The 13,624-nt window shown below is 36.4% G+C and overlaps 1 protein-coding gene and 1 long non-coding RNA gene across 3 annotated transcripts in view; both read right to left on the bottom strand.

Annotated features, from left to right (window-relative positions):
• Positions 1 to 5,937: 5,937 nt before the first annotated feature.
• LOC135789969 (uncharacterized) lies at positions 5,938 to 8,806 on the bottom strand. 2 transcript variants are annotated; one of them, XR_010547690.1, is made up of 9 exons: positions 8,299 to 8,806; positions 7,952 to 8,013; positions 7,582 to 7,633; positions 7,417 to 7,468; positions 7,270 to 7,304; positions 7,106 to 7,156; positions 6,942 to 6,993; positions 6,512 to 6,611; positions 5,938 to 6,444 (listed from the first exon to the last, which is right to left on the bottom strand). It is a non-coding gene; the product is annotated as an uncharacterized lncRNA (long non-coding RNA). The 2 variants fall into 2 exon arrangements; XR_010547689.1 differs by lacking the exons at positions 7,952 to 8,013; positions 8,299 to 8,806 and having other exon boundaries at positions 7,582 to 7,855.
• A 656-nt stretch (positions 8,807 to 9,462) lies between these two features.
• Positions 9,463 to 13,624, bottom strand: part of LOC135789968 (nuclear receptor-binding protein homolog) — a 35,164-nt gene continuing 31,002 nt past the window's right edge. The window contains 4 exon segments of the mRNA XM_065300057.1: positions 9,463 to 12,934; positions 12,994 to 13,113; positions 13,182 to 13,386; positions 13,452 to 13,617. Coding sequence (XP_065156129.1) covers positions 12,689 to 12,934; positions 12,994 to 13,113; positions 13,182 to 13,386; positions 13,452 to 13,617 — 737 coding nt within the window. The 3' untranslated portion in view covers positions 9,463 to 12,688.

Below are 13,624 nucleotides of genomic sequence, written 5' to 3'. Positions count from 1 at the left end.
TATATTGAAGGTTGTGTGTGTGTGCACCGTAGTATTTGTTGCGCTAGGAATTGTAGTTTTTTTTAGCATAACACGCGAACGCAGAGTCACAACAAGTTCGTAGTAATTTCCTCAGATGTAGAATTTAATTCTGTATCTCTCTGTATTAAAATTTATTACAGGAAAGTTCCGTAACGCGAGTTATATTGAAAGTTGTGTGTATACGCACTAGTACTCGTTGCGCTAGAAATTGTAGTTTTTTTGATATAACACGCGAACGCGGTATCACAATAAGTTCGGAATAATTTTTCCAGATGCAAAATTTAATTCTGTATCTCCCTGTGTCGAAATTTATTGCGGCAAAGTTCCGTAACGCGAGTCATATTGAAAATTGTGTGTGTGCACCGTAGTACTTGTTGCGCTAGGAATTGTAGTTTTTCTACCATAGCACGCGAACGCAGAGTCACAATAAGTTCGGAATAATTTCCTCAGATGCAGAATTTTATTCTGTATCTCCCTGTATTAAAGTTTATTGCGAAAAAATTCCGAAACGCGCGTTATATTGAAGGTTGTGTGTGTGCACCGTAGTATTCGTTGCGCTAGGAATTGTAGTTTTTTAGCATAACACGCGAACGCAGAGTCACAATAAGTTCGGGATAATTTCCTCAGATGCAGAATTTAATTCTGTATCTCCTTGTGTTGAAATTTATAGCGAGAAAACCCCGTAACGCGAGTCATATTGAAAGTTGTGTGTGTGCACCGTAGTACTCGTTGCACTCGGAATTGTAGTTCATTTAGCATAACACGCGAACGCAAAGTCACAATAAGTTCGGAATAAATTCCCCAGATACCGAATTTAATTTTGTATCTCCCTGTATTAAAGTTTATTGCGAAAAAATTCCGTAACGCGAGTTATATTGAAGGTTGTGTGTGTGTGCACCGTAGTATTCGTTGCGCTAGGAATTGTAGTTTTTTTTAGCATAACACGCGAACGCAGAGTCACAACAAGTTCGTAGTAATTTCCTCAGATGTAGAATTTAATTCTGTATCTCTCTGTATTAAAATTTATTGCAGGAAAGTTCCGTAACGCGAGTTATATTGAAAGTTGTGTGTATACGCACTAGTACTCGTTGCGCTAGAAATTGTAGTTTTTTTGATATAACACGCGAACGCGGTATCACAATAAGTTCGGAATAATTTTTCCAGATGCAAAATTTAATTCTGTATCTCCCTGTGTCGAAATTTATTGCGGCAAAGTTCCGTAACGCGAGTCATATTGAAAATTGTGTGTGTGCACCGTAGTACTCGTTGCGCTAGGAATTGTAGTTTTTTCGCATAACACGCGAACGCGAAATCACAATCAGTTTGTAATTATTTCCACAGATGCAGAATTTAATTCTGTATCTCTCGGTATTAAAATTTATTGCAAGAAACTTCCTTAACGCGAGTTATATTGAAAGTTCTGTGAATACGCACTAGTACTCGTTACGCTAGGAATTGTAGTTTTTGATATAACACGCGAACGCGGTGTCACAGTAAGTTCGGAATCATTTTTCTAGATGCAGAATATAATTTTGTATCTTTCTGTATCTAAATTTATAGCGAGAAAATTCCGTAACGCGAGTTATATTGAAAGTAGTGTGTGTGCACCATAGTGTTTGTTGCGCTAGGAATTGTAGTTTCTCGGTATTAAAATTTATTGCAAGAAAATTCCTTAACGCGAGTTATATTGAAAGTTGTGTGTATACGCACTAGTAATCGATGCGTTAGGAATTGTAGTTTTTTTGATATAACACGCGATCGCGGTATCACAATAAGTTCGTAATAATTTTTCCAGATGCAGAATTTAATTCTGTATCTTCCTGTATTGAAATTTATGGCGAGAAAATTCCGTAACATGCGTAGCAAAAGGTAGCGGTAGAAGTGACTCGTGTTCAGGGCACCGTATGAGGGTAGCGGTAAAAGCGACTCGTGTTCAGGGCACCGTACAAAAGCAGCGGTAAAAGTGACTCGTGTTCAAGGCACCGTACAAGGGCAGCGGTAGAAGTGACTTTTATATATGCATTTTAATTAACTCATCTTATAGAAAATTTTCCGCAGATTAAAAATTTGAAATATGTTCCTTTTATCTCTTTTAGTTTACGAGATAATCGCAAATAAAATAAATCGTCAAAAATTGAAAAATTACAATTTTAAGCACTTTCAGTCGCGTTTTTAAACTTTTACCTCATTAAATTAGGTTATTTTAAATTTCCGTCTGATAGAGAATTTTCAAATATCCCATAATCTACAATTTTCTGAATGTTATCTCTTTTAGTTTGGAAGATATTCACTGTCGAAAATCGTTGATAAAAATTATCAATTATTAATAATATAATAATAGTTATAATAATATTATATTTAGATTCATTTATTTTGAATAAGTATATCCCATCGACTTCTATATTTGAAGTTTTGAGTTATGTGTAAAATTGGTGTTTGTTTAGATAGGGTGGTGCATGCACACTCTCGTGTACGTGTGATACACGGCACGGCCACTTAAGTGCGTGACCACTCACTGATCATAGGCAATTGTATTTTCTGGAGGTACAATAAAGTATACTCAGACGGCGCAGCGATGCAAATTTTAACTAAAAATATTCTTGCGAGTGGAAGTCCACTTGCACAGTTGTGATGCCGGCACGCAGCTCTTATTTCGTGCGGCAGATAAGAATACTCCTTCGAGTATTCGTGTTTATCGTTGTAAATTTGGTATATCGCGTTATATTTTATTTAATTATATAATATTTTGGACTGCGAACCATTTTTGACTTCTGCACAACTCGTTGGTTCAATGTGATACCTGGTACGAATACTAATTTAAATAATTATAGAGAACAAAACAAAATTTTTGGTAAACTAATGTTTTGTTTCTTCTTTATTGCAGTATCAACTCACATTTGATATGTGGTGTTCGCTACACTGGTAAGTAAAATCATCCATTGTATTCTCTTTTCGCTGAACGTTTTTAATCGAATTACACTCTTTTTATCATTATATTAAACAGTTTTTGTTGATGTAATAAAATCTTATACATTGAATAGTTTCTCGCTATCATAGTCTCCATATCTATATATATATATAAAAGAAAGTCGTGTTGGTTAACTCCATTATAACTAAAGAGCGGCTAATCCAATTTAGCTAAAAATTGGTGGAGAGGTAGCTTAGGGCCAGGAGAAGGTAATGGGATACTTTTTGAAATGAAAACTTTTCTAAAAGGGCACTAAACGACACTAAAAAGAGACAAACATATTTGCGTATATGGATTATCTTGCGGGAGAATAAGAGAACGCAAATACAAAGTTTTCTATTATCCCCGTCTCCTCTTTGTGCGATGCTTCGTAGCTTCCCCCCTAAGCATAGACGTGTGTATGTGTGTACGTGTGGCTTGAAGTCGACCGGTTGTTGTTTTTGTTTGGAGAAGGTTACTAGGATACTTTTTGAAGTGAAAACACCTTTAGAGAATACTAAACGACACTAAATGGAAACAAACATATTCGCTTATATGGTTTTGCCTACGGGAGAAAATGAGCACACAAATATAATGTTTTCTATTATCTCCGTCTCCTCTTTATGCGATGCTTCATAGCTTCCCCCTAAGCATTGACGTGTGTGTGTGTTTGTACGAGTTGGTTAAAGTTGCCCGGTTGATGTGTTTGTTTGGATAAGATTTAGTAAGTGTAGGATACTTTTTTTAATACTTTTTGAAGTGAAAACTTCTTTGGACGATACTAAACGAGTTTTCTCCGTCTCTTCTTTGTGCGATGCTTCGTAGCTTCGCCACTTAACATGCAGCGACCAAAACGATCAAATCTTATCCGACAAAACCGTAATGCAACTAGGATTCGAAGGATTGCGATTGAAAGGACTGAAGAAGAATAAAAAATTGCACGTGAAAAACGCCGTGTTAGTATGACTCGTCGTCGTGCTTCTCAATGACAAGAGCAAAGCGAGGCGGAACAAAGTTTGCCGGGTCAGCTAGTATCTTAATATTTACAAGTAACTAGTTATTTTTATCGTATTAATCTACTGTTTACCACGCGCCGTCGCTGATTTGGATGTTTTCCGCCGGATGTTCTATCAATTTATGATGATACTTCACCCGTCTGTTACCTTATGCAGTTGATGCTATCATCAAATGATAAATATATACACAATTTATTAAAATGTAAGTGTTTTATTCTTGTAGCACATTTTATACTTCACTTTTCCGATGATTTCCGGGTAAAATATTTGAATTTATGTTAAAATATAGTTGTTTCCGTATAAATTTCTCTCGCCATGATGTGAATATTTACCATATTTGTAGTTTTTAAAATTTTCCTTTTGTAACACCCTGTATATTAGTTTTCCTAACAGTGCCTAGTAAATCGCCTTTATTTGTGAGTTTTGAGTGTTGTTTGTTTTAAACTTAGGATTTTCCTTTTGAAACACATATTTGCTTTTCTTTGTGTCCGTAAACACCCTGTTTATTAGTTTCCCGGTGCATCGGGTGAAAACGAGCAATATTTGTAGTGTTTAGATGTTTTCCTCTGTGATGGTTGAATTTTCTATTTGTGACACCTTGTATAATCGTTTTCCTTCACATCCCCGAAAATTTTGCTTCGACTGTTTTTAAAATTTAACTTCTTGCACTTTGAATTTTCTTTTTGTAACGCCCTGTATATTTGTTTCAAAGAGTAACGGTGAAAAAAAAGCGATATTTGAGTGTTTAGATGTTTTCCTGTCGGCACTTAAAATTTTTCTTTTGTAATACCCTGTATATTTATTTCCATTTGCAACCCCGTAGAAAATAGGTTATTTGCTAATTTATTTATCCCGGTAGAACTTTACTAAGTGGTACTTGTTTCCATGAGCGCGGATATGCAGATCATAAGTCCTGTTTCAATATGGTGTCATGTATTCTGTTGACATGTAAAATATAGACTTGTATTCTATTATTGTTAATAAATAAATAGTAAGATATATTGACTTCTTTTATTTGTGTGTACCCCTTCTATCATTTCAGGAAGAGTTCTCTCTCTCAGGGGGATGATCCCCACTATAAATATTGTTAAGGCAACCTGTATGATTTGTGTACTCCTTCCTTCATTTCAGGTACCGGTCAGAACTTGTAAGAGTATTTTTAAGTGTCGTCTCTCTTGAGACGACTTTAAACTTAGAAATATTTGAACAAGACCTTATAAGGATCGTCCTTATAAGGAGTTCCCTCTCTCTGGGGGTGATCCCCCACCATAAAAATTGTTGATATGCCTGAGTATTTCGGGGATGAAGCGCAGAGACATCGCAGCTGTAGGATGGGCCGGGAGCAATGGACGCATCGAAGCAGTTAGACTGTCTAACGACACGGGCCAAAAAATATAAAAATCTGATCCACTCCTATTCTCTTTCTTCTATCTCCTCCTCTTCTTTACTACTCTACTCCACTCTCTGTTCTCTTCCATCTACCTACTCCTATTTCTCTTCTACTATTTCTTCTATTTCTCTGTTTCTCCACCTGCTTTCTTATTTCTATTGCCTTCACTTATATTTCAATTTCTCTTATATTTCGTTGCCATTCATATATGCAACCCAAATTGCACCTGATATTTTTATATTTGAGAAAAATGCCTCCTATACCTGAGACTCGATCCGTGTACAACAGCATGCCAGCAGGTGCACGTATCCACTCGTCCACCGAGTGTTTTTATCACTTATATTTGATTCTTCTATTAATGTTTCAACTTTATTCAACTTTTTAAAAACAACAACACAATTCTTACCTTTGTTGCACTCACATAAGCTTTATATGAAATATGATTTAAGACGCATATCCTGAAAACGACAAATATGATATCACAGAAAAATATGAATGAGATTTTAATTGTAAATTGAGTTTTATTAACTATATTTAACAATACATTCTTCTTTCTTTTTAATAAAACGAACGTTCGTACGGTCCAAGGCATATCCTACATACCATCGAGCCACAACGCTCTCTTATGAAATGTTACACACAAAGCAGAATTGTTAGTAGAATTGATGTTACTACTCACTGCATAACTTTTGCACTAACAACTATGCCACGCTGAGAAAACGCGTGATTTATCCCTTCTAATTAACAATACCATATTGGCCTATAAATCCAATTGGAATCCGTAGCCCAACGCAAGAGATCCGAAGACCGGCGACTGATGGCTTACACACGCACACGTGGTGTCTTAAGTTTCGAGTCCGAAATACTAACAGTCGCAACGAACAGTAGCGGAGAAGAAATGGAACACGTGCACATAGCACAATTGCGTATCACCGACTGATTGAACAGGAAAAACAGCACACGCCGACACACGGCGACCGGTGGGGTACTGTTCAAATTTCAAATTGCAGCGCACAGCGTGCAGCGCAAGCCAACGTCGAACCGCACGTATAAACAAAGTGTGGAATATCCTGCAGATCATACAAAGAACATGGATTGAACATGAAACTTTGATATTGCTCTCTTATTCTAACTCACCTGCTATCACCTCATCTTGGTATTTCAATTTCACTCACTTGAACGAAAATTAATAAAACACAATCCATATTATATATACCCCAAAAACTATTCAAAATGACTAAAATTAAAAAAAGTTTACATTTAATGTAAACATGTTGTAAACAAACAGGTACAAATTATCGACATAACAACGTACGAAACGTACAATTTATCTAACAACACACGTTCTACACGTACATCTCCTACGACATTAGAATGTAACATCATCAAGAATTAAATTTTACATCTTTATGGACCTCGCTGATATTACGCAGATGACACGTTCATGTGCTAAACCTCGAAAACCAGCAAAATCAGTGCTTCGAAACACAAAAGTATATTTTCTCGCAATTTAATAGGTTATTCATAAAAGCTATATATGAAAATGATAAAGAAATTAAATACTTACAATCCGATGCAAGAATGGTCCTTCTACGATGTCAGACTCAAGGGCAAAATCCCTAAAACCGGCAAAAATTAGTCCTTCGAACATAAAAATGCAATTTTGGGGATCAATTTGTGAGATAATCACAAAAGTTATTTAGGAAAATGATAAAGAAATTAAATACTTACAATCTGATGCAAGAATGGTCCGTCGACAGTGTCAGACTCGGTTCAAAAGTCCTAAAACCAGCAAAAATTAGTGTCTCGAAACAAAAAAATGCAGCTTTTATGGCTCTCCCGTGAGAAAATTGCAAAACTAAGTCATAGAGATGATACAGAATGGCAATACTTACAGTTTGATGCGAGTTCCCGGTCAATGCCTATAGCCCTAAAACAAGAAAAATTAGTGTCTCGAAACACAAAAATGCAGTTTTAATGGTGTTCCCGTGAGAAAATTGCAAAACTAAGTCATAGAGATAATACAGAATGGCAATACTTACAATTTGATGCAAAAATGACCTTCTTTTTAGTTCCCGTTTAATTTCACCAGCCCTAAAACAAACAGATATCAGTGCCTCGAAACACAAAACTGCAATTTTTATGGCTTTCCCGTAAGAAAATTGCAAAACTAGGTCATAGAGATGATACAGAATTATAATACTTACACCTTGATGCAAAAATGACCCTGCTGCGAGTTCCCTTTCAATTTCTACAGCCCTAAAACAAACAGAAATCAGTGCCGCGAAACACAAAAATGCAATTTTTATGGCTTTCCCGTGAGATAATTGCAAAACCGTGGCGCACCGCGCGAGCGCACGATTAAACTGATGCACGACTGAGACATCCGGGACAACCGTTCGTAGCGAGAACGCAACATGACGTTTTCTAAACGCGATAATAAAGTTGTTTATATACACATTTCGATAAGCACTACAAGTAAAAGTAAGTAAATCAATGTAAGAATACATTGTTATTAGACGATATTATTAAATACAAATTTTGATAAAATTAAACCAAGAAGAAAATTATAGTTACCGTATTAGAAACTCCTAAATTATAGGTATGGCCATAAGATCGGCAAACAGCGTTTGTGTAAACTGAAAATGTAACATATTTTACATAATAAAAATGTCTGTGAGCGCATTCAAAAATGTAATCAAATTTCGAGTAGTATTTCTGATTACTTCCCGCAAATTTACATAAAGGAGATAGCAATTTTGAAGCAGTTGTCCAGGAATTTCTGGGGCCGGCAGAGATGTATTGATTAAAGAGCTTCTCGCGCGATCAGAACATGTAATATGAAAATCATGTAAAAATCAGGTGAAAATCAGTTTCTGAGATGAAACCCAATCCACGACGTGTTTAGACAAATGAAAATTTACCTGATTTAGGGAGAAATTTTCAGGGAGTTCCCAAACAATTTCGTCGTTTTACGCTCGCTAACGGTTGCTGAGAGATCACCCAATTTCCACGTGTTTTCAGAAAAATAAAAAATTACCAGCTTTAAAGATCAATTTTCAGGCAGTTCCCGTGGGATTTTGAGGGGCAGCAAATGTGTATCGTTTAAAACCACTAATGTAACCTGTAATGTGAACCAGTAATAGTTCCCACGATATAACCCAGTTACCACGTCATTTTTTTTAAGAAAATCGATAAATTGCTAGATTTTGAAAGCAATTTTCAGGTTTCCTCGCGATTTCAAGGGGCGGAAAATGTGCATCGTTCAGAACAATGCTCGCGCGATCCTAACATATAGATAACATGAAAAAAATGAAAAATTAAAATTGTGTCTAGAATAATCTAGAGTTCGGAAATTTTACAATACTACTTAGAGCCCCGAACCACGTACAAAATAAGACATTTGTTTCATGCACATTTCACGACCAACGCCTCTTTAGCAAATTTAATTCCTCTCATGGAAATAAAATTGAAAGAAAATCAAGTTAAAAATATTAATATTATTTACTTACGAAGTGGCTTGCTGGTGTTTTGGTGTTGCACAGATATCCAAAGCCGATGGAAAGGTTCTTCATAAATTAAAACATTTTGTATTATTAAATATAATTTGATTTTTAATTAAACATATCGCGATATACAGAAGCACAATCACACAACTTCTCGAACCTAACTGACTTAATTCTAATGGTGCGCGCAAGTAAACAAGGAATGCAAATTCACGGATGTAAACAAACAAAAAAGCTGATAAGAGCGCGTGGTCTGAGAAGGTAACGCGTGTGTCCACTTCAAGAAGTGTGCACTTACTGCACCAAAACACAACTCGCGGCGATAAATGCGAATCGAATTTTATGCAATATATACATGCTAGAGACATCTCGGATCATATTATCGACTTATATTTAAGTAAACATTGGAGCATCGCGAGTGCCGAACTGACACACACACACATGTAATCTAATAAACGCAACGAACTGAAATCACAATATTGCACTTACCTATTAACGTCGTGGCAGAAGATACATACATTCTTCCGATAAATGACGGTGAAAAATTTCTAGTCCGTCAAATTATAAAATTTGAAACATAAATTGGCCATATTGCATATTTACTTAAATAAAGGTATACAGTAAAACAGCCTGTTGTTTATATGATACTATAATATATAATACAATCATATCGACGCAACTTATCTATGTTTCTTTCTTTAAATAAAACGATAATATCGGAAATAAATATCACTAGCCGTTCGCATAGAATTTCACCGCTTTTATCTTGTTTCAATCAGTTAGTTAGCTAGATGGATTCGTCTAAATGATTCCAATCAAAACATAGCGCCAGAATGAGTATACAAAATTTTACAGTTCATCCAAAAGATACAAAATAATCACCTCCGTTCGCCATCTTGCATAAATGGTTACAATATGTGTGTATTAATTTCCGATATTTCCACAAAGAAAAACGACAGCAACATTTCGTATTTTGGCAGAAGCATAAATGCAAGTCTCATAGCATTTCATTACAGAATTGATTGTGTCAATTATTTCTCGGAACGAAAATATTTGCTGAAAGTTTGTAAATTCGTCAACTGTACCGCTCAATGTGAGGGAGTCTATGTTGTCTGATGTTGTATTTCTTTAGTTACATGGAACAACCAATCAAAACAAGAAAACCCAGAGAAGCAAAACAATAGTTACAATTCGGGAAAAAGTTAAACACAACTTAAATATACATTTTAATCTCCTGCTTCTTATACATCCGTGTTCGAGATAACAAATCAAAGCAAATATTTGTTGTCAGTTGTTCCAAAAGTTGAGGAAGATCATGTGTTTGTATTTGCAGATGCATTTGTTAAAAGACTTCGACTTCACAATCTCGCTTCGAGTTTTATAAATACATTGTAACTCTAACTTTTACTTAGTAATGGGCACAGTGTAGTTCGATTAAAGATATAAAGCTTGCTGCAATAAAAACGGGGATAAAGATAGATTCTATTCGTACGTGTTTTTGTTTAGTTTTTTCGTGTTTTTTTCGTAATAAAAATAGACTAAATAACAACTCTGAACGAAACGCAGTTCGATGTCGCGCCTGGCCTCTTTGTGTTGCATCGTCGCAAAGTGTTAATGCCTCGCATTTGCTCCGTCTGCTGCATTAAATATATGCCTTTTAATTATTGGGATTACAATGGAACATAACACGATTAAATTAAAACAAAAGAAGGTAAATCGATTCTGAATGAACGCACTTATATGTTATTGACTATATATAATATACATGAACAAACTGAAGCGACCCGACTTTTTGCATGCCATTTTCATTCTGTTTTTGTTTTGTTTTTGAGCGTAATATCACACGGGAGGTCCTCTAACAATCCCAATTCCAACAGTCCTTGTCTATATGTCACAACGCTTCCGCCTACGACTTCGTACAAAATGAATTCGCAGACACATGCACAAGCGTAAAATAATCCTCGCATACATAACACTTTCGCAAATCAAACATTACAATTCACATTTAGCAAATAGAAATAATAATAGCTCTTTATTCATTAAGTATTGATGCGTTGTGCACGTGTCTTTGATTACGCGCTGACCGCATGTGATGTAATTCATTCAGTAAAAATTAGTTTCACTCTTGCGTGTCTTACGTGTACGATTCCTATCAATATGTACAATATTGCATACCAGCGCATTCTCTTATCAATAACTACATCTTCGACACTCTGTAATCGTCTCATCGTATCGCCAACAACTGCTTGTGATCCGCTCATATTCACAATTTCTTTCATATAACAAATAATTTAATAGATTTTTTAAAACAACTTCCGAACAAATAGACTTAGGCCTAATTAAATACAATATCAAATTTTAATTGTGTCTAGCATGAATTTTAAGATTAAGTTGTTTTTAAATTGATAGGACTGATTCGGTTGTCGTTTTGACTAATTATTACTGATAAAGACGATTAATAAATTCCCTGTTTTGCCAACGTTAGAGGGTACCTCGCAGCCAACAGCCAACAGATGTTCCACATTCCACTCTCCTCCGAAAGCCACCGCAAAAAATCATCGATAAAACCAAGCAACACAAGCCACAAATCTAGTTCGCAAATTCGCAATTTTGGTCGTGGACTACAAAAGAAAATTCGCGCTGATCGCCGCCACTCGCACTCGAAACTATTGTTCTGTATGCCTAGTATTACAATTTTTTGTTTTAGTTTAGACTTTAGTCGTTTTTTTTTCTTTAGCTAATTCATTTCTCATTTTATCTAACGCTTAGATTAATTAAAAATTACATCAGTCTCAAAGGGGCAAATCATAATACGTTTGCAACACGAGTATTTTTTTATAATTTTCAATTATCAACTTTCTACCATGTGTTTCTGTTTGTTTAATTCTTAGTATAAACGGAAGCTGTTTTTTCCTCAAAACGACCATTTATTTTCAATCCTAAATCATTATCATCATCAAATAAATTACTAGCATAGAAACAAGAATCTGATGAATATAGAGAAAGTATTTGCAAAAAAAAATGTTTACATTTGACCTTAGAAAGCTTGATTTTATGTTTGATGATTATGATTTAAGCTTGAAAATAAGTATTTGCAAATGCGGCAAATCTTACTCTATTATTTACATTCCTTACAGTCCATCTCCGTTTGTCCGGGACTCGATCTTGCAGATTCTCTTATCAATTCCCACAACTCGATTTCGAAAGAAAAAAAATTATACGATGATATTACAGATCACATACATAATATGATACCTATTGATAAATTTAATAAAACAGTCCAGTGTCATTGGAGCTCTGATCACAGATAAACGTATGGTCACATGACTAGCACACCTATTCTATCAATGTCCAGCATTTTTAATAATTTTTTATTACAGTCTTCGATCCTAAAAGTCTTCTATCAGAGAATAGAGTACCCAGCTCTCAGTGTGTGTGTGAGTGTCGGAGGATATCCTTCTCGTCACGAAGTCGTCCTTATTTTAGTGCGGCAATCGCATTTCGATGTCCGCGGTGCGCAACCTCAGGTCATCACAAAACGCTAGGATTAAATCGATAAATTCGTAGTCTATTCATTCATAATAGCTTGCAATGCGACTGCTAAATTCGAAGAACTTGATGACAATAGATACAAATCTAGTTTAGGTTTTAAGATGTTAGATGAGCCTGAATGTTGGCGAACAACGGACGTGATGCGCGCCGCCTCTACTTCGAATTAGTTTGTTTCGAGACACTGTCTGTGGCGTAACTTATCGTTATTTAAAAACGGGATAGTAATAATTATAAAAGGAATAAGTGGCAGTATCTACTAACTAGTGGAGTGCATGGGCACTTGCGTAGGCGTCGATGTGACGGCCGTTACCAGCGACGACGGCGTCGAAGACAATTGACACAGCGGCGGCGGCGGCTGTTGTTGTGCGGCGACAGCAGCGGCCACCGTCGCCGCCGCCGCCGCTCCGGCGGGCAGGTAGGAGAAGTTATGCGTCGGACTGCTGTGACCCGAGCCGTTTAATATGGACTCTTCGATTGCGGTCGACACTTTTACTTGATCGGACTTAAAAAAAAGAGATATATTAAATAAACGAATAAAACTTAATTTAGATGTTTACTTACTTCATTGATGAAACCATAATGCACTAGGTCGTGCGCAAGCGCCGCCGGTGTATCGGTCGTCGACAGCGTTGTCGTCAGCTCCCTGTTCATTTTGTCGTCCATCCTGAGTACAATAGTTAACTGAAAAGAGCACACAACACATTTAATTAGTCCAGTGTGTTTGCTTTGCGTTGGTGGAAAGTGTTTACCGTCGTCTCCTCGTTCTCCTCCTTCGTAGTCTTGACGTCGACGCGCTTTTTCAGGCAGATCATTGTGACGATCTTGCGCGCCTCGACGTCCATCGGTTCCGGCGTAACGGATTTCTCCGACACTGCCATTTCCGGCGATATCGCCCTCGATCGCGCCGGAGGGGGTTGTTTAGCACCAAATGCAGTCAGTGGATATATTCCATTTCTATAAAATCCATAAAACATTATAACACACAAAATTCAATCAAAAATTGTATCTACTGTAATTACTTGACATCCTCGATGAATTTCTCCAGCTTTTCGCTGACGGGCACGTCCACAACGCGCGTCTGCACGGGCGGATGATGCTGATTCTTGTATTGGATCTCGGCTATCACAGTTTCAGAACCATAAAATTTCTGCAAGGACTCATCTGACACTGTTTCAGATATGTTAGCTAAAAA

This window comes from Atheta coriaria, unplaced genomic scaffold (assembly GCF_025399875.1).
Source record: "Atheta coriaria isolate IRGN ID8LTWV9N9 unplaced genomic scaffold, Caltech_Dcor_3.1 hic_scaffold_3_pilon, whole genome shotgun sequence".
NCBI classification, from domain to species: domain Eukaryota; kingdom Metazoa; phylum Arthropoda; class Insecta; order Coleoptera; family Staphylinidae; genus Dalotia; species Dalotia coriaria.
The sequence above is the reverse complement of the archived record's forward strand: the minus strand, read 5'-3'. Positions and strand labels throughout refer to the sequence as shown.